Source organism: Pseudophryne corroboree, chromosome 2, assembly GCF_028390025.1.
Source record: "Pseudophryne corroboree isolate aPseCor3 chromosome 2, aPseCor3.hap2, whole genome shotgun sequence".
Classification (NCBI taxonomy): Eukaryota; Metazoa; Chordata; class Amphibia; order Anura; family Myobatrachidae; genus Pseudophryne; species Pseudophryne corroboree.
In genome coordinates this window covers 508065645-508092709 of record NC_086445.1, presented here as the reverse complement: position 1 = coordinate 508092709, position 27065 = coordinate 508065645, and the positions used below count along the sequence as shown (strand labels likewise).

Genomic DNA, 27065 nt, shown 5'->3' with positions numbered 1-27065 from the left:
TTGTATGTCATTTTTCGTATACCGGTATTAGGTACTTTTTCTCAATTTTGGAGAAACTCTATTTTAGTACAGGTTGAGTATCCAATATCCAAATATTCCGAAATATGGAATATTTAAAAAAAAAGGAAATTTATTTTAAGTGAGAATGAGGTAGTGAAACCTTTTGTTTTCTGATGGCTCAATGGACACAAACTTTGTTTAATGCACAAAGTTATTAAAAATATTGTATTAAGTGACCTTCAGGCTGTGTGTATAAGGTGTATATGAAACACAAATGAATTGTGTGTATGTTCACAAACTTTGTTTAATGCACAAAGTTATGAAAAGTATTTGCTAAAATTACCTTCAGGCTGTGTTTATAAGGTGTATATGTAACATAAATGCATTCTGTGCTTAGACTTGGGTCCCATCGCCATGATATCTCATTATGGTATGCAATTATTCCAAAATACAGAATAATCCAATATCCAAAATACTTCTGGTCCCAAGCATTTTAAATCTGGGATAGTCAACCTGTATATCCATAAGTTTGTCACTTCATGCATATTACCCCCCTTTTTTTTATAAATAAATTATTAATTTGGAAGTTGTCATGACACTATTTACTCAAGTTAAACTTGAAATGCTCTGGGATTGTCTGTATATTCTTAGTAATTTGCTTAAGTGGAATTCTGTAGTACACCCACTTCCTCAGCAGCAATGTGTTAGAACCCTAATCGCATTTTAGTGCAGTTCCTTACTTTGCTCCTGGTTTCTGCGGATACTGGTTTGGCCCTAGCCTTGGTTTTTCTGGAGTTGGTCATCTAGACAGGCTAGCTGTTTCTACTGTGTTGGGACCCACAATGTGGACTAGCACCGGTCATCAGGCACACCACCGCTGACGCTCTCCAGGATCGCATGGCTGCACATCAGGTAGGAGGTAAGGTAAGAGGGCCCCCCAGGTGGGACCTGCCGGTAAATCGCAGTCCCAGGAGACTGACTGCGCCGCTGGCGTGGACACCGTACTGCATAGGGACCCTATCCACCAGGGCAGGGAGCACAGGTCAGATTTGCTAAAATCCGTTTTACATAGGCTCCACAGTACCCGGTAGTGAGGCCCTGCATAGGGGATAAGGTGCTGACCTGTAGCCCCTTCCCCAGCTTCGGACGCCATCTACTGCTGGTGTTCCAGCCCTGGAGCAGCATTTCACTCTTCCTCACTCCCTGACGGAGATTTTGGCGCCATCTTCACTAATAGCTGAGCTGATCTCCGGGACTGCAGGGCTCTGTCTTCTCTGTAAAGCCGCCTGTCTCATCAGGGCTGTGCATTTACAGACACTTAAGTATTCTACATATCATTTTATAGTGTTAGATAAGTACAGGTATAATGTGATATACATCCAGTATATGCTGTGCATTGTTTTATCTATAATTACATATGTGTATGTGTATATATATGTGTGTGTATATATATATATATATATATATATATATATATATATATATATATATATATATTTCTCTGACGTCCTAGTGGATGCTGGGAACTCCGTAAGGACCATGGGGAATAGCGGCTCCGCAGGAGACAGGGCACATCTAAAGAAAGCTTTAGGATCACCTGGTGTGCACTGGCTCCTCCCCCTATGACCCTCCTCCAAGCCTCAGTTAGATTTCTGTGCCCGACGAGAAGGGTGCACACTAGGGGCTCTCCTGAGCTCTTTGTGAAAGTACTGAGAATCATATGAAGGAGAGGAGTAAGAACTATACTCGTGGTTCCGGATTGGCCAAGAAGGACTTGGTATCCGGAACTTCAAGAGATGCTCACGGACGAACCGTGGCCTCTACCTCTAAGAAAGGACCTGCTCCAGCAGGGGCCTTGTCTGTTCCAAGACTTACCGCGGCTGCGTTTGACGGCTTGGCGGTTGAACGCCGGATCCTGAAGGAAAAAGGCATTCCAGATGAAGTCATCCCTACCCTGGTCAAGGCCAGGAAGGACGTAACCGCAAAACATTATCACCGCATTTGGCGAAAATATGTTGCGTGGTGGGAGGCCAAGAAGGCCCCTACAGAGGAATTTCAACTGGGTCGTTTCCTCCATTTCCTGCAAACAGGACTGTCTATGGGCCTAAAATTAGGGCCCATTAAGGTTCAAATTTCGGCCCTGTCGATTTTCTTCCAAAAGGAACTGGCTTCAGTGCCTGAAGTTCAGACATTTGTAAAAGGGGTACTGCATATACAGCCTCCTTTTGTGCCTCCAGTGGCACCTTGGGATCTCAATGTTGTGTTGAGTTTCCTAAAGTCACATTGGTTTGAACCACTCACCACTGTGGACTTAAAATATCTCACATGGAAGGTGACGATGCTGTTAGCCCTGGCTTCAGCCAGGCGTGTGTCAGAACTGGCGGCTTTATCATATAAAAGCCCTTATTTAATATTTCATTCTGACAGGGCAGAATTGAGGACTTGTCCTCAATTTCTACCTAAGGTGGTTTCTGCATTTCACATGAAGCAACCTATTGTGGTACCTGCGGCTACTAAGGACTTGGAGGATTCCAAGTTGCTTGACGTGGTCAGGGCCCTGAAAATATATGTTTCCAGGACGGCTGGAGTCAGAAAATCTGACTCGCTGTTTATCCTGTATGCACCCAACAAACTGGGTGCTCCTGCTTCTAAGCAGACGATTGCTCGTTGGATTTGTAGTACAATTCAGCTTGCACATTCTGTGGCAGGCCTGCCACAGCCAAAAATCTTAAAATGCCCACTCCACAAGGAAGGTGGGCTCATCTTGGGCAGCTGCCCGAGGGGTCTCGGCTTTACAACTTTGCCGAGCAGTTACTTGGTCAGGAGCAAATACGTTTGTAAACTTCTACAAATTTGATACCCTGGCTGAGGAGGACCTGGAGTTCTCTCATTCGGTGCTGCAGAGTCATCCGCACTCTCCCGCCCGTTTGGGAGCTTTGGTATAATCCCCATGGTCCTTACGGAGTTCCCAGCATCCACTAGGACGTCAGAGAAAATAAGAATTTACTTACCGATAATTCTATTTCTCGTAGTCCGTAGTGGATGCTGGGCGCCCATCCCAAGTGCGGATTGTCTGCAATACTGGTATATAATTATTGTTACCAAAAAATTCGGGTTATTGTTGTAGTGAGCCATCTTTTATAGAGGCTTCTCTATTATCATGCTGTTAACTGGATTCAGATCACAAGTTGTACAGTGTGATTGGTGTGGCTGGTATGAGTCTTACCCGGGATTCAAAATCCTTCCTTATTGTGTACGCTCGTCCGGGCACAGTATCCTAACTGAGGCTTGGAGGAGGGTCATAGGGGGAGGAGCCAGTGCACACCAGGTGATCCTAAAGCTTTCTTTAGATGTGCCCTGTCTCCTGCGGAGCCGCTATTCCCCATGGTCCTTACGGAGTTCCCAGCATCCACTACGGACTACGAGAAATAGAATTATCGGTAAGTAAATTCTTATTATATATATATATATATATATATATATATATATATATATATATATATATATATATATATATATATATATATATATATATATATATATATATATATATATACAGGTTGAGTATCCCTTATCCAAAATGCTTGGGACCAGAGGTATTTTGGATATCGGATTTTTCCGTATTTTGGAATAATTGCATACCATAATGAGATATCATGGCAATGGGACCTAAATCTAAGCACAGAATGCATTTATGTTACATATGCACCTTATACACACAGCCTGAAGGTAATTTTAGCCAATATTTTTTATAACTTTGTGCATTAAACAAAGTGTATCTACATTCACACAATTCATTTATGTTTCATATACACCTTATATACACAGCCTGAAGGTCATTTAATACAATATTTTTAATAACTTTGTGTATTAAACAAAGTTTGTGTACATTGAGCCATCAAAAAACAAAAGTTTTACTATCTCACTCTGACTCAAAAAAGTCCGTATTTCGGAATATTCCGTATTTCGGGATATTTGGATATGGGATACTCAACCTGTGTGTGTATGTGTGTATATATATATATATATATATAGTGTGTGTACATATATATATATATATATATATATATATATATGTGTGTGTGTGTGTGTAGTTTTACTTGTCCAGTGCAGATTTATGGTTTATCTGTAATAACTTATGCATTATACCTGTGACTGAGTGTGCCTGTAGCTGCTGTGTGGATTTCATTCTCGTGTATCACACTACTTGCTATCACTATATTCTGTACCCTGGGGGGCTAGGTGCCTCAGGGTCTCTTTGTTTTTATATATATATATATATATATATATATATATATATATACATACATACATACATATACACACACACTGCTCAAAAAAATAAAGGGTACACTTAAACAACACAATGTAACTCCAAGTCAAACACACTTCTGTGAAATCAAACTGTCCACTTAGGAAGCAACACTGATTGACAATCAATTTTACATGCTGTTGTGCAAATGGAATAGACAACAGGTGGGAAATATAGGCAATTAGCAAGACACCCCCAATAAAGGAGTTGTTCTGCAGGTGGTGACCACAGACCACTTCTCAGCTCCTATGCTTTCTGGCTGATGTTTTGGTCACTTTTGAAAGCTGGCGGTGCTTTCATTCTAGTGGTAGCATGAGACGGAGTCTACAACCCACACAAGTGGCTTAGGTAGTGCAGCTCATCCAGGATAGCACATCAATGCGAGCTGTGGCAAGAAGGTTTGCTGTGTCTGTCAGCGTAGTGTCCAGAGCATGGAGGCGCTACCAGGAGACAGGCCAGTACATCAGGAGACGTGGAGGAGGCCGTAGGAGGGCAACAACCCAGCAGCAGGACCACTACCTCCACCTTCATGCAAGGGGGAACAGGAGGAGCACTGCCAGAGCCCTGCAAAATGACCTCCAGCAAGCCACAAATGTGCATGTGTCTACTCAAACGATCAGAAACCGACTCCGTGAGGGTGGTATGAGGGCCCGACGTCCACAGGTGGGGGTTGTGCTTACAGCCCAACACCGTGCAGGACGTTTGGCATTTGCCAGAGAACACCAAGATTGGCAAATTCGCCACTGGCACCCTGTGCTCTTAACGGATGAAAGCAGGTTCTCACTGAGCACATGTGACAGACGTGACAGAGTCTGGAGACGCCAAGGAGAACATTCTGCTGCCTGCAACATCCTCCAGCATGACCGGTTTGGCAGTGGGTCAGTAATGGTGTGGGGTGGCATTTCTTTGGGGGGCCGCACAGCCCTCCATGTGCTCGCCAGAGGTAGCCTGACTGCCATTAGGTACCGAGATGATATTCTCAGACCCCTTGTGAGACCATATGCTGGTGCGGTTGGCCCTGGGTTCCTCCTAATGCAAGACAATGCTAGACCTCATGTGGCTGGAGTGTGTCAGCAGTTCCTGCAAGACGAAGGCATTGATGCTATGGACTGGCCCGCCCGTTCCCCAGACCTGAATCCAATTGAGCACATTTGGGACATCATGTCTCGCTCCATCCACCAACGCCACATTGCACCACAGACTGTCCAGGAGTTGGCGGATGCTTTAGTCCTGGTCTGGGAGGAGATCCCTCAGGAGACCATCCGCCACCTCATCGGGAGCATCCCCAGGCATTGTAGGGAGGTCATACAGGCACTTGGAGGCCACACACACTACCGAGCCTCATTTTGACTTGTTTTAAGGACATTACATCAAAGTTGGATCAGCCTGTAGTGTGTTTTTCCACTTTAATTTTGTGTGACTCCAAATCCAGACCTCCATGGGTTAATACATTTTATTTCCATTGATAATTTTTGTGTGATGTTAGCACATTCAACTATGTAAAAGAACAAAGTATTTAATAATATTTCATTCATTCAGATCTTGGATGTTTTAATTTAGTGTTCCCTTTATTTTTTTGAGCTGTGTATGTATGTGTGTATATATGTATGTATGTGTGTGTGTGTGTGTGTGTGTGTGTATATATATATATATATATATATATATATATATATACGTATCTACACAGTATATACAGTTGGGTATTTTTTACTGTGTATTTCAGTCACCTCATACTGCTTAAATCCTCTGTCTGTGCCCTGTATTTAATGTCGCATATCACGCGGTTATTTTTAGGTATTGTGTTTGTCTGGCTATATTGTACTGTCACGCTCGATTCCCTATAATGTCTGCCACACAAGGCGCTTCTGCATCCTGCAGTGCTGGCACCATAGATTTACCTGAGGGGGAAGTTTTAGCTGCTGGTTCAGGCGCTGGGTGCCATACACATCTGCCAGCAATATTGGCAGTGTTCATTCCTGGAGTCCTCAACTGGAAAGCGTATTTCCTCAGTCATCAGGACGTTCACATCGGAGAGTGGAGTCTTCATCTGGAAGTCTTTCAACTCCTAGTGGACAAGTGGGGCCTACCAGATGTAGACTTGATGGCGTCTCGACACAATCACAAGGTTCCGGTCTTTGGATCAAGGACAAGGGATCATCAAGCAGCATTCGTGGATGCATTGACCGTTCCATGGAACTTTCGGCTGCCATGTGTTCCATCCGGTGTCACTCCTACCCAGGGTACTACGGAAGTTCAAGCAAGAAAGAGAAATACTACTTCTAGTCGCTCCAGCGTGCCCCAGACGGCATTGGTTCTCATCGATTGAGCGTCCTCTTCTACTTCCTCAATGCCCAGACCCCCTCGTTCAGGGCCCTTGTGTCTATACAGACCTGGCCAGACTGGCTTTGACGGCATGGCTCTTGAAGCTTCACTCCTGAGGGCCAAGGGATTCTCTGAGGCGGTTATTCATCTTAAAGGCCTGCAAACCGTCTTCTGCACGGATTTATTAAATTTCTGGAACTCTTACATAGTGTGCTGCTAAGAGTTATGATGCCTATTCGTTCAGAACTTCCAGGCTTTTGGCTTTTCTGCAACAAGGCCTAGATTTAGGCCTTTGTCTGCCCTCCCTCAAGGTTCATATATCTGCCTTGTCGGTGTGGCTTCAGAGAAAAATTGTTTATTCCTGACATTCATACTTTCACTCAGGGTGTTTTACGGATTCAGCCTCCCTATGTCCCTCCTGTGGCTCCATGAGATCTGTCTGTTGTCTTAAATGCCCTACAAGAGTCTCCATTTGAACCGCTTGAGTCTGTGGACCTTAAGTGTCTTACGCTTAATGTCGTGTTTCTGCAGGCTATTGCCTCTGCTAGGAGGTTGTCGGACTTAGGCGCTTTGTCCTGTCGTCCACACTTTCTGATTTTTCACCGTAATTGGGCAGTTCTTAGAACTCGCCCCGGATAGCTACCTAAGGTGGTGTCATCTTTCCATCATCAAGAGATTGTGGTTCTGGCTTTTATCTCTTCTGGTTTGTCCTCCAGTGAGCGGTCTTTGGATGTGGTTAGGTCTCTCCGTATTTATGTGGAGAGGACTGCCTCTATCAAGAGGTCAGATACCCTTTTTGTGCTTTTTGTTTTTCACAAACGTGGCTGGCCTGCGAATAATCAAACCTTGGCCAGATGGAATAGAATGGTGATTGCACAAGCCTATGCGCAGGATGGACCTCCAGCTCCTGCTGCCCATTCTACTCAGTTGGACTCTCTTGGGCGGCCCGCTGTTGCGCGTCCGCAGAACATTTGTGCAAGGCGGTTACGTGGTCCTCAGTGAACACGTTCATTAGGTTCTATGCCTTTGATACTTCCGCCTCCCAGAATTCTTCCTTTGGACGCCGAGTTCTCATACCAATGTATTCCCTGTAGAACACAGTGTGCCCTGCTGCAGAAAAGGAGATTTTATGGTAGACTTACTATTGTTAAATCTCTTTCTGTGAGTTGCACGGGATTCCACAGGGTGCCCACTCTGACGCACTTGGCTTCTTTGAGTTTGTATGGCATTAGCCGCTGGTCAATTTTCCTGTCGTGAGAATGTGGTTCTATGTGACTAACATCTGCCGTCTTTTACCTGGACTGGCTAACAAAACTGAGCTCCAGTGCCTGAGGCAGGGTTATAGAGGAGGCGGTGCAGTGTATACTGGGAACAGTCAAATCTTTAGCCTGTTGGTACCTCGGAACAAGATCCGACTCTACACCCCAATGTATTCACTGTGGAATCCAGTGTACCTCGCAGAAAGATTTAACCATGGTAAGTGTACCATAAATCCTTTTTTTTTTTTTCTTCCCCTCTCTGAACTTTTAACAGGGAGTTAATGTGCCTTTTTGCACAATAGATGACTCGGGGAGTAGAAAATGTGGGTGCAGCACCCTTAGAATCTGATATATATGTTCCACGGAAGCCATTTCTCAATGGGAGAAAAGAGGGCCGTAGAATAGTCTCTCTGTCAAATGGAATTGAATTTTGGTTATAACTTTCTCAAATGGAGAAGGGGATTTCCAATGCAGAGAAATAGTGGCCCTAGCAGATATTAAAATGTGACCAATGACATAATGGGCGGATTTGCCGACAGTGCTAGGTTACCAATGAAAAAGGGCTAAAGAGGGATCTGGGGTTAGTTTGAGGCCTAGAATAGCATGAACAAGGGCAAACTCTTCCCTCCAGAAAGGAAGCAAAATGGGGCCCTCCCAAAAGACATGAAAAATAGTACCATCAGAATGACAGACACCAGCAAAGTTTGGAAGTAGCAGGCTATATCATATGTAGTTTAGAGGGGATTAGATAGTCCATTCAACAGTTTAACCTGCATTTCATTGTGATTGGTTTATTTAAATAGGGAGAAGAAGAGGTGGATAAATTACCACTGCTTAAGGGTGAAGGTACGCTGAAGGTCAGTCTCCCATTTGAGTTGAACAGAGGATTTAACCGTTGAGTTTGGAGGGGACCACAAAACATACCAGAAAGATATGGCACCATGAGAGGAGGATTTAGTCAGTCTACTCAAGATATTATCCGGGGTAGTCCAAAATAAAGCGAAGTTAGCGCCAACTGTATTCACGTAGCAAGTTGAAAATAATAAAACCAGGATGATGGGCCCAAGTTACGTTCAGCAGCAAGGTCAGTAAATTATAATATTGGGGAGAAAATCTGCTAGGTGCTCAATGCCTAAACATCCAAAAGGAGAGATTAAGATGTGTCATTGACCTGTTCAACGCCTGAAGGGAAACCTTCTTAGTAGGGAGGGTGAGATCAAAATGGGATGAGTGCTTAAGATCGAGAATCGGGGTGTGGAGAACAGCTGCTGGGGACAGTGAGGTTTGGGGGCGGAGTTGCCGCGGCAGCGAGAGAATGTCTGGAAGAGGGAAATCATGGAGGAGGGCATGTTCCAGATCCACCCATGGCTTAGAGTGAGGCGAAAGAAACCAATCACATAATTGAGAAAATGTGGTGGCTTCGTGGTACCGAGACTAATCAAGAAGGGTCAAATGTAGGATCTTGGTGGTTGCAGCTAGGTACCTGCCCACAAAGCCCTGGAATGAGTCCATAACAGGCGGTTTCTGAAGAGGAGACTGAATGCCAATAACCAAGATCGCGATATAAGCCCACTCAAGTTTCACAGGCATAGCGTAACCATCCCAAATTCTGTATTCTCTGTCGGCGTAAGATCATCTTTGCGAAATCTTCAAGGGCTAGTTCCCCCAGAAAGCTCAGTTGTCTCTTGCTTGCATCCGTTGGAGGGTCTGATTCTGCATTAACCTCTTTGGATGTGGCCGAAGTAGCAAGAGTCAAACATTGAGGAGTCCTTATGCTTTGTCGCTTCAAACCAGTATTGGGTTGATGAGTACCAGCAGTGAGATAGACACTTGACATTAAGGACAGTGAAGTGGGGATTGAGCCTGACCATATAATGTTTAAGTGGCAGGAGAAAATGAGAATTTTTGAGATACAATACATTTAAATATATTGAATAAAATTCTCCTTTAAATAACGTATAATCATGTAAGACATTGTTAGAAAGTTCTCAGTGTACGATTAGACTAGTGCCAGACTGCATGGATATATTTATTTGCTTGTGAAAGACTTTTATTGATGCACTCCTTTTACAAATCATACAAAACCTGAAAATGTGTTGTAGGGTCACTATAATATTCCGAGGATTCTGCAATAGTGCACTGTACATAGCAAAGGAATTTCCAGACTAGCACAGAAGTACTGCCTCCATAGTCCACGCTGTTCTTATGGTCAATGCAGTATTTCCTATTTATACACATCTTAAAAGAAGCAGCGTATAGTGATGACCTCACCTTACGTAGACTCCCATTTAGCCATACCCAATTTAGGCAGAGGATAAATAGTCTGCAGATGACATAACTCTCTCATTCAGTTTTGGACAGTGCATCACAGAACAATGAATTCAATTGTATGGACAAAGGAAAGTAAACCAACTTTTAATACGTGTCTGGTTGTAGAGCTATGAAATCCATTTTTTTTGTATTTATTTTATTATTTATTTATTAAGTTTCTTATATAGCGCAGCATATTCCGTTGCGCTTTACAATTAGAACAACAGTAATAGAACAAAACTGGGTAAAAACAGACAGACATAGAGGTAGGAAGGCCCTGCTCGCAAGCTTACAATCTATAGGGAAATAGGCATAGATACACAAGGATAGATGCTACCTATTGCATAATGGTCCACCATATTGCTAGGTTCTTAATGGGTTGTATGATGATACCCCACAAAGTTGGCCAAGTGTCAGGAGGGTGTGAGACTAAAGAAAGACAAGATATGTGATGTTATGAATACTCTACAGAGGATGTATTTAGATATTTAGATTTAAAAAAAATAATAATAATAATAAATTCCTCTCCCCATGATGTGCTTACCCTTTTGACCAGATTTTTCCGTTGTTAAGCAGTGCTACTCATATAGGGGGTAATTCAGAGTTGATCGCAGCAGGAACTTTGTTAGCAGTTGGGCAAAACCATGTGCACTGCAGGGGAGGCAGATATAACATGTGCAGAGAGAGTTAGATTTGGGTGTGGTGTATTCTATCTGCAGTCTAAATTGCAGTGTAAAAATAAAGCGCCAGTATTTACCCTGCACAGAAACTAAATAACCCACCCAAATCTAACTCTCTCTGCACATGTTATATCTGCCTCCCCTGCAGCGCACATGGTTTTGCCCAACTGCTAGCAAAGTTCCTGCTGCGATCAACTCAGAATTACCCCCATTGTGTAGGATATTATCACTGAGCAGCTGCAGTTTTATATATATGTATTTTTTTCCTAGGTGCTGATGTTCTGGAATAACAATGATGGGATATATAAATGGCTATGCAAGTAACTTTAATAACAAGTGAATGAACCGAACTTTAGGGTACTTTGGTAATAATTGTCATAAACATTGATGATGAGATGACAGATGCAAAAGAATTGAATGATTTGTGTGAAATGTCACAATTAACACAGTCTTTTTTGAACAGGATTTTTCCTATGTATACAAACTGGAAACATGTCAAGGGATGGTGGGGTGCTCCATGTTTGCTCCTTTAAGAACTCTACCTAGCCAATGTTTGCCACCCATCAAACTGCCAGATGACTGCATTTACCGTCCCAGTTGGACAGTAGGGAAACTAGACCTCCTTCCACCTGTACCTACAATGCCTTTCATCAAAGATGGGTATGTTTTATTCCCATGGCGAACTCTTCCATTGTAACTTTAATATTATGCTGGTAAACTTAACGTATACAAATGCTGGAGAGAGTAGTAGATCCAATAAGAAGCTAATTGATTACATTGTAATTATTGAATTTTCCTTAAATTTGCAGTTAATTTGTGGTTAATATAAAGTGTGAATTATTTTACTTTGGGTATATTGTACCTTCTTATTTGTAATTACTGAAATAACATGTTGGAGTCAGACTATTTCCTTATCCTCTCTCCCTCAGGAATATTTCTAGTGTCAGCAGTGCAATTGATCAAGAATATGTTCAAAGCTACACACCACAAACGCATACACCGTTTGGGATGTCAAATAGTGCCCCTCCAAGCAATGGAGGAGCAGGCATCCTTCCTTCTCCTGCCACACCTCGCTTTTCCGCTCCTACTCCACGAACCCCAAGAACGCCCCGTACTCCAAGAGCAGGTGGTGGACCAGCCAGTGTTCAGGGGTCTGTAAAATATGAGAACTCAGATTTGTACTCTCCAGCATCCACACCATCAACATGCCGGCCTTTGAACTCTGTAGAACCAGCAACTGTTCCATCAATCCCAGAGGCCCATAGCCTTTATGTCAACCTTATTCTCTCAGAATCTGTGATGAATCTTTTCAAGGATTGCAATTTTGACAGCTGCTGTATCTGTGTATGCAACATGAACATTAAAGGAGCTGATGTTGGCGTGTATATCCCTGATCCTACCCAAGAAATACAGTACCGTTGTACATGTGGGTTTAGTGCAGTGATGAATCGAAAGTTCGGCAACAACTCTGGCTTATTTTTGGAGGATGAGTTGGATATCATTGGTCGACATACAGATTGTGGTAAAGAGGTGGAAAAACGCTTTGATGCCATAAGAGCTGCAGGAACAGATCATGGGATATTAAAGGATCCTGATAAAATGCCAGATGAGTTGATACTACTACTACATGATCAGTGCACTAATTTATTCTCTCCGTTTGGAATTATGGCAGAAGAGCCCATAGCCAAAACCAGCATTGTGAGTTATGCAGCACGTGTTGAAGAACAGGACTGTTGTAATGATTGCTACCTGGCACTGGAGCACGGCCGACAGTTTATGGATAATATGTCTGGAGGCAAAGTTGATGAAGCACTTGTGAGAAGTTCTTGCTTACACTGTTGGTCTAGAAGAAATGGTGAGTACCTGTGATGTGTTCTTGTGTTTTGTTTCTCTCTTTTGTCTCTCTCTCTCAGCCTAATCCAGACTTGATCATAGCTAGTCCGCCCCGCATGTCTGCTCTGCTCCGCCGCACAAGTACAAAAGCATCGCACAACGGCGATGCTTTTTTTACTTGACGAGTAGCTCCCTACCAGCACAGCTCTTACGTGCTGGCAGGGAGCTACTCGTCGCTGTCCGGGTCGCAGCAGCTGCTTGTGATGTAACGCAGCTGCCGCGGCCCCACCCCCGCATGTTCCAAGCACATCTGCGTTTGCCGGACCGCTCCCCTAAAACGGTGGGCAAACGCTGCTGGCCCGCCCCCTCCCGCCTCTGGCTGTCAGTCAGGCAGAGGCGATTGCAGGGCTGAGATGGCTGTCAGCTGCCTGGCATGCGCAGTTTAGACCTGATCGACTGCTGTGCGAAAACGTGTGTATGTATGCGTGTTTAGTATGTGTTTATGTATGTATATATAAATATGTATGTGTGTGTGTGTGTATGTATATATATATATATATATACGTTATATGTGTGTGTGTGTGTGTATATATATATATATATATATATATATATATATATATATATCTCTAACGTCCTAGTGGATGCTGGGGACTCCGTAAGGACCTTGGGGAATAGACGGGCTCCGCAGGAGACAGGGCACTTTAAGAAAGAATTAGGATACTGGTGTGCACTGGCTCTTCCCTCTATGTCCCTCCTCCAGACCTCAGTTTGAATCTGTGCCCGGACGAGCTGGGTGCACCTTAGTGAGCTCTCCTGAGCTTGCTAAGAAAGAAAGTATTTTGTTAGGATTTTTTATTTTCAGAGAGATCTGCTGGCAACAGACTCTCTGCTACGTGGGACTGAGGGGAGAGAAGCAGACCTACTCACTAGAAGATAGGTCCTGCTTCTTAGGCTACTGGGCACCATTAGCTCCAGAGGGATCGTGCACAGGAACGCACCCTTGGTCGTCCGATCCCGGAGCCGCACCGCCGTCCCCCTCGCAGAGCCAGAAGACAGAAGCCGGCGTCAGAAGCAAGAAGACTTCGAAATCGGCGGCAGAAGACTCCAGTCTTCATATGAGGTAGCGCACAGCACTGCAGCTTTGCGCCATTGCTCCCACACTAAACCCACACACTCCGGTCACTGTAGGGCGCAGGGGGGGGCGCCCTGGGCAGCAATTAGGTTCCTCTTAGCAAAAGCAGCATATATACAGTTGGGCACTGTATATATGCATGAGCCCCCGCCATTATTTTTACACAAAACGCGGGACAAAAGCCCTCCGCTGAGGGGGCGGGGCTTCTTCCTCGGCACTCACCAGCGCCATTTTCTCTCCACAGCTCCGCTGAGAGGAAGCTCCCCAGGCTCTCCCCTGCAGAATCACGGTAGAAAGAGGGTAAAAAGAGAGTAAAAAGAGAGGGGGGGCACATAAATTTGGCGCAAAAACAGTATATACAGCAGCTATTGGGTTAACACTAAGTTACTGTGTGACTCCTGGGTAATATAGCGCTGGGGTGTGTGCTGGCATACTCTCGCTCTGTCTCTCCAAAAGGCCTTGTGGGGGAACGGTCTTCAAATAGAGCATCCCCTGTGTGTGTGGTGTGTCGGTACGCTTGTGTCGGCATGTTTGACGAGGAAGGCTATGTGGAAACAGAGCGTGTACAAATGAATGTGGGGTCGCCGCCGACGGCGCCGACACCCGATTGGATGGATTTGTGGAAGGTTTTAAATGATAATGTTAATTCCTTGCATAAAAGGTTGGATAAAGCTGAAGCCTTGGGACAGTCAGGGTCTCAACCCATGCCTGATCCTACAGCGCAGAGGCCGTCGGGGTCTCAGAAGCGCCCACTATCCCAAGTTGTTGACACAGATATCGACACGGATTCCGACTCCAGTGTCGATGGCGATGATGCAAAGTTGCAGCCTAAAATGGCTAAAGCCATCCGCTACATGATTATAGCAATGAAAGATGTGTTACACATCACAGAGGAAACCCCAGTCCCTGACAAGAGGGTTTATATGTATGGGGAAAAAAGACAAGAGGTGACCTTTCCCCCTTCACATGAGTTAAATGAGTTATGTGAAAAGGCTTGGGAATCTCCAGATAGAAAACTGCAGATTTCCAAACGGATGCTTGTGGCGTATCCTTTCCCGCCAACGGACAGGTTACGCTGGGAATCCTCCCCTAGGGTAGACAAAGCTTTAACACTCTTATCCAAGAGGGTAGCCCTGCCGTCACAGGATACGGCCACCCTAAAAGATGCTGCGGATAGAAAGCAGGAGGGTATCCTGAAGTCCATTTATACACATTCAGGTACCCTACTAAGGCCGGCGATTGCGTCGGCCTGGATGTGTAGTGCTGTAGCAGCATGGACAAATACCTTATCTGAGGAACTTGATACCTTGGACATGGATACTATAGTACTGACCCTGGGGCATATAAAAGACGCTGTCCTATATATGAGCGATGCCTAAAGAGACATTAGCCTACTGGGCTCTAGAATAAATGCAATGTCGATTTCCGCCAGAAGGGTCCTGTGGACTCGGCAATGGACAGGCGATGCCGACTCAAAAAGGCACATGGAGGTTTTACCTTACAGGGGTGAGGAGTTGTTTGGGGACGGTCTCTCGGACCTGGTCTCCACAGCTACTGCTGGAAAGTCAAATTTTTTGCCATATATTTCCTCACAACCTAAGAAAGCACCGTATTATCAAATGCAATCCTTTCGATCACATAGAGGCAAGAAAGTCCGAGGTGCGTCCTTTCTTGCCAGAGGCAGGGGTAGAGGAAAGAAGTTGCACAATACAGTGCCCAGGAACAGAAGTCCTCCCCGGCTTCCTCTAAATCCGCCGCATGACGCTGGGGCTCCACAGGCGGAGCCAGGCCCGGTGGGGGCGCGTCTCCGAAATTTCAGCCACACGTGGGTTCACTCACAGGTGGATCCCTGGGCTATAGAGATTGTGTCTCAGGGTTACAAGCTGGAATTCGAAGTGATGCCCCCTCATTGTTACCTCAAATCGGCACTGCCAGCTTCCCCCATAGAGAGGGAAATAGTGTTAGCAGCAATTCGCAAATTGTATCTCCAGCAGGTGGTGGTAAAGGTTCCCCTCCTTCAACAGGGAAGGGGTTACTATTCGACAATGTTTGTGGTACCGAAACCGGACGGTTCGGTCAGACCCATATTGAATTTAAAATCCCTGAACATATACCTGAAAAGGTTCAAGTTCAAGATGGAATCGCTCAGAGCGGTCATCGCAAGTCTGGAGGAAGGGGATTTTATGGTGTCTCTGGACATAAAGGATGCTTACCTTCATGTCCCCATTTATCCACCTCCATCAGGAGTACCTCAGATTTGTGGTACAGGATTGTCATTACCAATTCCAGACGTTGCCGTTTGGTCTGTCCACGGCACCGAGAATATTTACCAAGGTAATGGCAGAAATGATGGTGCTCCTGCGAAAGCAGGGAGTCACAATTATCCCATATTTGGACGATCTCCTCATAAAGGCGAGGTCCAGAGAGCAGTTGCTGATCAGCGTAGCACGCTCTCGGGAAGTGTTACAACAGCACGGCTGGATTCTGAATATTCCAAAGTCGCAGCTGATTCCTACGACGCGTCTGCCCTTCCTGGGCATGATTCTGGACACAGACCAGAAGAAGGTTTTTCTCCCGACGGAGAAGGCTCAGGAACTCATGACACTGGTCAGAGACCTCTTAAAACCAAAACAGGTGTCGGTGCATCACTGCACGCGAGTCCTGGGAAAGATGGTGGCGTCATACGAGGCCATTCCCTTCGGCAGGTTCCATGCGAGGACCTTTCAATGGGATCTGTTGGACAAGTGGTCCGGATCGCATCTACAGATGCATCGGCTGATCACCCTATCCTCCAGGGCCAGGGTGTCTCTTCTGTGGTTGCTGCAGAGTGCTCACCTTCTCGAGGGCCGCAGATTCTGCATTCAGGACTGGATCTTGGTGACCACGGATGCAAGCCACCGAGGGTGGGGGGCAGTCACACAGGGACGAAATTTCCAGGGTCTGTGGTCAAGTCAGGAGACTTGCCTTCACATCAATATCCTGGAACTAAGGGCCATATACAACGGCCTAAGTCAAGCGGAGACCCTGCTTCGCAACCAATCGGTGCTGATTCAATCAGACAACATCACCGCAGTGGCTCATGTAAACCGCCAAGGCGGCACAAGGAGCAGGGTGGCAATGGCGGAAGCCACCAGAATTCTTCGTTGGGCGGAGAATCACGTACGAGCACTGTCAGCAGTGTTCATTCCGGGAGTGGACAACTGGGAAGCAGACTTCCTCAGCAGACACGACCTCCACCCGGGAGAGTGGGGACTTCATCAAGAAGTCTTCACGCAGATTGCAAGGCGATGGGAACTGCCACAGGTGGACATGATGGCATCCCGCCTCAACAAAAAGCTACAGAGGTATTGCGCCAGGTCAAGAGACCCTCAGGCGATAGCTGTAGACGCACTAGTGACACCGTGGGTGTTCCAGTCGGTTTATGTGTTTCCTCCTCTTCCTCTCATACCCAAGGTGCTGAGAATCATAAGAAAAAGAGGAGTGAGAACAATACTCATTGTTCCGGATTGGCCTAGAAGGACTTGGTATCCAGAGCTACAAGAAATGCTCACAGAGGACCCATGGCCTCTACCTCTAAGACAGGATCTGTTACAACAGGGACCCTGTTTGTTCCAAGACTTACCGCGGCTGCGTTTGACGGCATGGCAGTTGAACGCCGGATCCTAGCAGAAAAAGGCATTCCGGATGAGGTTATTCCTACGCTGATAAAGGCTAGGAAGGACGTGACGGCTAAACATTATCACCGTATATGACGAAGATATGTTGCTTGGTGTGAGGCCAGGAATGCCCCTACAGAGGAATTCCAGCTGGGCCGTTTCCTTCACTTCCTACAGTCGGGACTGACTTTGGGCCTAAAATTGGGGTCCATTAAGGTCCAGATTTCGGCCCTATCCATTTTCTTTCAAAAAGAACTGGCTTCTCTTCCTGAAGTTCAGACGTTTGTAAAGGGAGTGCTGCATATTCAGCCCCCGTTTGTGCCCCCAGTGGCACCTTGGGATCTTAACGTGGTGTTGAGTTTCCTGAAATCACACTGGTTTGAGCCACTTAAAACCGTGGAGTTAAAATATCTCACGTGGAAGGTGGTCATGTTATTAGCCTTGGCTTCGGCTAGGCGTGTGTCAGAATTGGCGGCTTTGTCACATAAAAGCCCCTATCTGGTTTTCCATATGGACAGTTCAGAATTGCGGACTCGTCCACAATTTCTGCCATCTTTTCATATGAACCAACCTATTGTGGTGCCTGTGGCTACTCGTGACTGGGAGGATTCCGAGTTACTGGATGTAGTCAGGGCTTTGAAGATTTATGTAGCCAGAACGGCTAGAGTCAGGAAAACTGAGTCGCTGTTAATCCTGTATGCATCCAACAAGCTGGCTGCTCCTGCTTCAAAGCAAACTATTGCTCGCTGGATCTGTAACACGATTCAGCAGGCTCATTCTGCGGCTGGATTGCCGCTTCCAAAATCAGTAAAAGCCCACTGCACAAGGAAGGTGGGCTCTTCTTGGGCGGCTGCCCGAGGGGTCTTGGCATTACAGCTTTGCCGAGCGGCTACTTGGTCAGGTTCAAACACTTTTGCAAAGTTCTACAAGTTTGATACCCTGGCTGAGGAGGACCTTGTGTTTGCTCATTCGGTGCTACAGAGTCGTCCGCACTCTCCAGCCCGTTTGGGAGCTTTGGTATAATCCCCATGGTCCTTACGGAGTCCCCAGCATCCACTAGGACGTTAGAGAAAATAAGATTTTACTTACCGGTAAATCTATTTCTCGTAGTCCGTAGTGGATGCTGGGCGCCCGTCCCAAGTGCGGACTTCTTCTGCAATACTTGTATATAGTTATTGCTTAAATAAGGGTTATGTTATGGTTGCATCAGGGTTATCTGATGCTCTGTTGTTGTTCATACTGTTAACTGGGTAAGTTTATCACGAGTTATACGGTGTGATTGGTGTGGCTGGTATGAGTCTTACCCTGGATTCCAAAATCCTTTCCTTGTACTGTCAGCTCTTCCGGGCACAGTTTCCTTAACTGAGGTCTGGAGGAGGGACATAGAGGGAGGAGCCAGTGTACACCAGTATCCTAATTCTTTCTTAAAGTGCCCGGTCTCCTGCGGAGCCCGTCTATTCCCCATGGTCCTTACGGAGTCCCCAGCATCCACTACGGACTACGAGAAATAGATTTACCGGTAAGTAAAATATTATTTTCTCCGACGTCCTAGTGGATGCTGGGAACTCCGTAAGGACCATGGGGAATAGCGGGCTCCGAAGGAGGCTGGGCACTCTAGAAAGATTTATGACTACCTGGTGTGCACTGGCTCCTCCCACTATGACCCTCCTCCAAGCCTCAGTTAGATTTTGTGCCCGGCCGAGGTTGGATGCACACTAGGGGCTCTCCTGAGCTCTTAGAAAGAAAGATAGACTTAGGTTTTTTATTTTCAGTGAGACCTGCTGGCAACAGGCTCACTGCAGCGAGGGACTAAGGGGAGAAGAAGCGAACTCGCCTGCTTGCAGCCGGATTGGGCTTCTTAGGCTACTGGACACCATTAGCTCCAGAGGGATCGACCGCAGGCCCAGTCCTTGGTGTTCGGTCCCGGAGCCGCGCCGCCGTCCCCCTTACAGAGCCAGAAGCAAGAAGAGGTCCGGAAAATCGGCGGCAGAAGACATCAGTCTTCTCCAAGGTAGCGCACAGCACTGCAGCTGTGCGCCATTGCTCCTCACACACTTCACACTCCGGTCACTGAGGGTGCAGGGCGCTGGGGGGGGGGCGCCCTGAGAAGCAATTATATCACCTTGGCTGGCAAAAATACCACAATATATAGCCCTAGAGGCTATATATGTGGAAAATACCCCTGCCAGAATCCAGAAAAAAGCGGGAGAATAGGCCGCGGAAAAGGGGCGGAGCTATCTCCTGCAGCACACTGGCGCCATTTCTCCTTCACAGATCCACTGGAAGGAAGCTCCCAGGCTCTCCCCTGCAGTCTACACTACAGAAAAGGGTAAAAAAAGAGAGGGGGGGCACTAAATTTAGGCGCTGTATAAATTATATATAAAAAAGCAGCTATAGGGGACATAACTCAGTTAGTCCCTACATTATATAGCGCTCTGGTGTGTGCTGGCATACTCTCACTCTGTCCCCCCAAAGGGCTTTTGTGGGTCCTGTCCTTTGTTGGAGCATTCCTTGTGTGTGTGCGGTGTGTCGGTACGGCTGTGTCGACATGTTTGATGAGGATAATGATGTGAAGACGGAGCAGATGCCTTTAGAACGGATGTCACCCCCTGCGGGGCAGACACCTGAGTGGTTGAGCTTATGGAAAGAAATGAGTGCACGTATAGACTCCTTACATAAGAAATTTGACGACATGCCAAATGTGGGACAGCCGACTTCTCAGCTCGTGCCTGCCCAGGCGTCGCACAGGTCATCAGGGGCTCTAAAACGCCCGCTACCTCAGACCGCAGACCCAGATGTCGACACTGATACTGACACCAGTGTCGACGACGATGAGTCTAACCTGATGCCCACTAAGGCCATTCACTGCATGATTGAGGCAATGAAAGAGGTTTTACACATTTCTGATATAAATACAGGTACCACTAAAAAGGGTATTATGTTTGGGGAGAAAAAACTACCTGTAGTTTTTCCCCCATCAGATGAATTAAATGAAGTGTGTGAAGAAGCGTGGGCTTTCCCTGATAAAAAATTGGTAATTCCTAAGAAGGTACTAATGGCGTTCCCTTTCCCGCCAGAGGATAGGTCACGTTGGGAAACACCTCCTAGGGTGGATAAAGCGCTCACACGTTTGTCAAAAAAGGTGGCACTACCGTCTCGGATACGGCCGCCCTCAAGGAACCTGCTGATAGAAAGCAGGAGGCGATCCTGAAGTCTGTATATACACACTCAGGCATTATACTTAGGCCAGCTATTGCGTCAGCTTGGATGTGCAGTGCTGCCGCTACGTGGTCAGATAAACTGTCAGAAAATATTGACACATTAGACAGAGACACGATCCTGTTAACCATAGACCATATAAAAGACTCAGTCTTATATATGAGAGATGCACAGAGGGAAATCTGCCGACTGGCATCTAAAGTTAGTGCATTGTCCATTTCTGCTAGGAGAGGCTTATGGACTCGCCAGTGGACAGGAGATGAAATTCTAAAAGGCACATGGAAGTGTTGCCATATAAGGGTGAGGAATTATTTGGGGATGGTCTCTCGGACCTAGTTTCCACAGCAACATCTGGGAAGTCAGCATTTTTACCCCATGTCCCCTCACAGCCTAAGAAGGCGCCGTTTTATCAGGTTCAGTCCTTTCGGACCCAGAAAAACAGGCGTGGAAAAGGCGGGTCTTTTCTATCCAGAGGCAGAGGTAGGGGAAAAAGGCTGCAACAAACAGCAGGTTCCCAGGAGCAAAAGTCCTCCCCCGCTTCTTCTGCCAAGTCCGCCGCATGACGGTGGGGCTCCACAGGCGGAGCCTGGTACGGTGGGGGGCCGCCTCAAAAATTTCAGCGATCAGTGGGCTCGCTCACAGGTGGATCCCTGGATCCTTCAAATAGTATCTCAGGGGTACAAACTGGAATTCGAGGCGTCTCCACCCCACCGGTTCCTAAAATCTGCCTTGCCGATTGCTCCCTCAGACAGGGAGGCGGTGCTAGCGGCAATTCACAAGCTGTATTCCCAGCAGGTGATAATCAAGGTACCCCTACTTCAACAAGGCCGGGGTTACTATTCCACACTATTTGTGGTACCGGACGGTTCGGTGAGACCCATTTTAAATTTGAAATCCTTGAACACATACATAAAAAAATTTAAGTTCAAGATGGAATCGCTCAGGGCGGTTATTGCAAGCCTGGACGAGGGGGATTACATGGTATCCCTGGACATCAAGGATGCTTACCTGCATGTCCCCATTTACCATCCTCACCAGGAGTACCTCAGATTTGTGGTACAGGATTGCCATTACCAATTCCAGACGCTGCCGTTTGGACTGTCCACGGCACCGAGGGTATTTACCAAGGTTATGGCGGAAATGATGATACTCCTTCGAAAAAAGGGAGTTTTAATTATCCCGTACTTGGACGATCTCCTAATAAAAGCGAGGTCCAAGGAACAGTTGTTGGTGGGAGTAGCACTATCTCAGGAGGTGCTGCACCAGCACGGCTGGATTCTGAATATCCCGAAGTCACAGCTGGTTCCGACGACACGACTACTGTTCCTGGGTATGATTCTGGATACAGTCCAGAAAAAAGTGTTTCTCCCGGAGGAGAAAGCCAGGGAGTTGTCATCTCTAGTCAGAGACCTCCTGAAACTAAAACAAGTATCAGTGCATCGCTGCACGCGGGTCCTGGGAAAGATGGTGGCTTCTTACGAAGCAATTCCCTTCGGCAGGTTCCATGCCAGAATCTTTCAGTGGGACCTGTTGGACCAGTGGTCCGGATCGCATCTTCAGATGCATCGCTTGATAACCCTGTCTCCAAGAACCAGGGTGTCTCTACTGTGGTGGCTGCAGAGTGCCCATCTTCTAGAGGGCCGCAGGTTCGGCATACAGGACTGGGTCCTGGTGACCACGGATGCCAGCCTTCGAGGCTGGGGGGCAGTCACACAGGGAAGAAACTTCCAAGGACTATGGTCGAGTCAGGAGACTTCCCTTCACATAAATATTCTGGAACTAAGGGCCATCTACAATGCCCTAAGTCAAGCAAAATCCCTGCTCCTACACCAGCCGGTGCTGATCCAGTCAGACAACATCACGGCAGTCGCCCATGTAAATCGACAGGGCGGCACAAGAAGCAGGATGGCGATGGCAGAAGCCACAAGAATTCTCCGATGGGCGGAGAATCATGTACTAGCACTGTCAGCAGTGTTCATTCCGGGAGTGGACAACTGGGAAGCAGACTTCCTCAGCAGACACGACCTCCACCCGGGAGAGTGGGGACTTCATCCAGAAGTCTTCCAGATGCTGGTAAACCGTTGGGAAAAACCACAGGTGGACATGATGGCGTCCCGCCTCAACAAAAAGTTAAAAAGATATTGCGCCAGGTCAAGGGACCCTCAGGCGGTAGCTGTGGACGCTCTAGTGACACCGTGGGTGTACCAGTCGGTTTATGTGTTCCCTCCTCTGCCTCTCATACCAAAGGTATTGAGAATAATAAGAAAGAGAGGAGTAAACACCATTCTCGTGGTTCCGGATTGGCCAAGACGAGCGTGGTACCCGGAACTTCAAGAAATGCTCTCAGAGGACCCGTGGCCTCTACCGCTCAGACAGGACCTGCTACAGCAGGGGCCCTGTCTGTTCCAAGACTTACCGCGGCTGCGTTTGACGGCATGGCGGTTGAACACCGGATCCTAAAGGAAAAGGGTATTCCGGAAGAAGTCATTCCTACGCTTATTAAGGCCAGGAAAGATGTTACGGCAAAGCATTATCACCGCATATGGCGGAAATATGTTGCATGGTGCGAGGCCAAAAAGGCCCCAACAGAGGAATTTCAACTAGGTCGATTTCTGCATTTCCTGCAAGCAGGAGTGAATATGGGCCTAAAACTAGGCTCCATTAAAGTACAGATCTCGGCTCTGTCGATTTTCTTTCAAAAAGAACTAGCTTCCGTACCTGAAGTTCAGACATTTGTGAAAGGAGTGCTGCATATTCAGCCCCCATTTGTGCCTCCTGTGGCACCTTGGGATCTCAACGTGATGTTGAGCTTCTTAAAATCACATTGGTTTGAGCCACTAAAAACCGTGGATCTGAAATATCTCACGTGGAAAGTGGTCATGTTATTGGCCTTGGCTTCAGCCAGGCGAGTGTCAGAATTGGCGGCTTTATCATGTAAAAGCCCTTATCTGATTTTCCATATGGATAGGGCAGAATTGAGGACTCGTCCCCAATTTCTCCCTAAGGTGGTGTCAGCGTTTCACCTGAACCAGCCTATTGTGGTGCCTGCGGCTACTAAGGATTTGGAGGACTCCAAGTTGCTAGACGTTGTCAGGGCCCTGAAAATATATGTTTCCAGGACGGCTGGAGTCAGAAAATCTGACTCGCTGTTTATCCTGTATGCACCCAACAAGCTGGGTGCTCCTGCTTCTAAGCAGTCTATTGCTCGCTGGATTTGTAGTACAATTCAGCTTGCACATTCTGTGGCAGGCCTGCCACAGCCAAAATCTGTGAATGCCCATTCCACAAGGAAGGTGGGCTCATCTTGGGCGGCTGCCCGAAGGGTCTCGGCTTTACAACTTTGCCGAGCAGCTACTTGGTCAGGGGCAAACACGTTTGCAAAATTCTACAAATTTGATACCCTGGCTGAGGAGGACCTGGAGTTCTCTCATTCGGTGCTGCAGAGTCATCCGCACTCTCCCGCCCGTTTGGGAGCTTTGGTATAATCCCCATGGTCCTTACGGAGTTCCCAGCATCCACTAGGACGTCAGAGAAAATAAGAATTTACTCACCGGTAATTCTATTTCTCGTAGTCCGTAGTGGATGCTGGGCGCCCATCCCAAGTGCGGATTGTCTGCAATACTTGTAAATAGTTATTGTTAACTAAAGGGTTATTGTTGAGCCATCTGTTGAGAGGCTCAGTTGTTTTCATACTGTCAAACTGGATAAAGTATCACGAGTTGTACGGTGTGATTGGTGTGGCTGGTAAGAGTCTTACCCGGGATTCTAAATCCTTCCTTATTATGTCAGCTCGTCCGGGCACAGTGTCCTAACTGAGGCTTGGAGGAGGGTCATAGTGGGAGGAGCCAGTGCACACCAGGTAGTCATAAATCTTTCTAGAGTGCCCAGCCTCCTTCGGAGCCCGCTATTCCCCATGGTCCTTACGGAGTTCCCAGCATCCACTACGGACTACGAGAAATAGAATTACCGGTGAGTAAATTCTTATTATATATATAAAATTTTCTTCCTTATGGTTTTATTTAGTTTTAGGAGTGATGGGTATTTTACTCTTATCTCTGTTTTGACATTTACCTCGCTGCTGGTCACGCAAACTATTGCATTGTTCCTTGTCACTTAGACGGTAGCTACAATATCCTGTGCTTTATTAAGTCCACAGTCAGCGCAGCCGTGTACCATTAATTTTTAGAGCACTTCATGCTTCCTTCAGCAGACTTTATAGAGATGCTGACTTCATTTTCCAGCAGGACTTTGTACCAGACCACATTGCCAAAAGTACCAAAACCTGGTTCAATGACCTTAGGATTACTGTGCTGGATTGGCCAACAAACTTGCCTGACCTGAACCCCATAGAGAATCTATGGGGCATTACCAAAAGATGAGACATGAGACCGAACAATGCAGAAGGGGCTGAAGGCCGCTATTGAAGCATCCTAGTCTTCCATAACACCTCAGCAGTGCCACAGGCTGATAGAATCCATGCCACGCCGCATTGAGGCAGTAATTCATGCATAAGGGGCCCAAACCAAGTACTGAGTACATATGCATGATTATACTTTTCAGAGGTTCGACGTTCCTGCATTTAAAATCTTTTTTTCATTTTCTTCTTTTTTATTGATTTTATGTAATATTCTAATTTTCTGAGTTTTGGGATATGGGGTTTTCTTAAGCTATAAGCCACAATCATCAAAATTATAACAAATGCTTGAAATATCTCACTTTGCATGTAATGAGTCTCTATATTAGTTTCATCTTTTAAGTTGAATTACTGACATAAATTAACTTTTGCACGATATCCTAATTTTCTGAGTTTCACCTGTATGTCCGATTTGTGCTGATGTACTTTCTCCTCAAGTACAAGACCCCGACGGTCTGTGTCCGGTGTTCTACAGCTACATAGAGGGAGGTTCCTTCAGCCATAGGTTCCTCCCAGGAACCAGCATGGGCCTCCTTACTTTCGCAGGTAATGCAACAGCTAGTTCACCAGTTTGCAGCTTCTAGCCTGCCTCTCTTGGCCAATCTCTCTACTGTGGTGGTTCAGGCAGCCACAGTCATGCCTGCGCAGGCATCTTTGTACACCACAACCATTAAACCGCCTGGGTTCAGACCTTGTATGGCTCAAGTGTCTGATTCTTTCCAAAACATGCTAGACAAAGGTTCCCTTCCAATCGCAGACCCACCAGACACATCTGTTCTACGCAGTGCCCGGGAATTGGATCAGACCCTGGCTTTAACTTTAATTACATTCACTTCAGATATATCTGATGCGATATATCATGTGCCAGATCGCATCAGATATATCTGATGCACACATGCTACATGCGATTGATCTGATGATGCTGCTGCTGCCGCTGTTCCCCCTCTTGGTGGGTGGGAGTGGCTAGGGAGATGCCAGTCAAGTGACGCTTCAGATGAATCTGATCAGATACATCTGAAGTAAAAAAAAACAATTCGATGTGCACCTGTTTTCTTCAGATTCAGATAAATAGTTGGGGCAGCCTCAGAGATCTGTAGTTCAGATATATCTGACACGGGAGTGCGCATCGGATCGGAAGAGCCATCCGATGTGACACTTTTCTTCAGATATGATGGTCAGATGTGTCGAAATCTGAAGAAAACTGCCCAAATCGGACTAGTGGATGGGGGGCCTTAAGTCCGACGTCCCTGTATTCAAATATCAAAAGAAAGCTGTAGTTGAGTTTCCTATCTGCTAAATTTGGAGAAGCTCAGTTGGAAGCATGGGCTCATCCAAATAAAGGTGTTTTGGTATCCAAACTTATTGCCGCCTTTTATCCACTTCCAGCTGTGGACCGGACCGAGTGGGAATATGGTAAAAGCTTACTTCCCTTCCTATCCCAAATACAGCCTCCCTAGAGAATTGGATTGATAAGAAGCTAGAACATTTCATCAAAGCAGTTTATTCTAATGCTGGGACAATAGTGCTCCCTGCCTTTGTGTCCGCCTGGGTAGCTAAAGCCATTGAACAGATTCTCTAAAGGAAGATAGTAGCCCTGCGGGAGTTCATCCACTCCCTTCTGGCTTCCAAGGTCGTCACCCCAGTTCCCCTGGCTCAGAGACACAGGTCTCTATACCAACCTCTTCCTTGTACATAAGTCGGACGGCTTGTTCTGACCCATCCTCAGCCAGAAGTTGCTTAACAGATACCTGCAGGTTCCCAAGTTCCGCATGGAGTCTCTGTGCTCAATCATTCTGGCTTTGGTACTGCGGGACTTCATTGCCTTTCTGGATATCCAGGTTGCCTATCTACATATTCCTATCCAAGGCAGTCATCAGCGCTTCTTGAGGTTTGCGGCGTGGGAGGATGTTTTTCAGTTTCGAGCA

At 46.4% G+C, this 27065-nt stretch overlaps 1 protein-coding gene across 2 annotated transcripts in view; it reads left to right on the top strand.

The window, feature by feature from the left end:
* The window catches only part of MED13 (mediator complex subunit 13), a 411382-nt gene that overhangs the window by 317420 nt on the left and 66897 nt on the right, over positions 1 to 27065 (top strand). For both annotated transcript variants that reach the window (XM_063954032.1, XM_063954031.1), the window contains exons 15-16: positions 11347 to 11543; positions 11813 to 12738. In XM_063954032.1, coding sequence (XP_063810102.1) covers positions 11347 to 11543; positions 11813 to 12738 — 1123 coding nt within the window. The remainder of the gene's footprint in view (positions 1 to 11346; positions 11544 to 11812; positions 12739 to 27065) is intronic.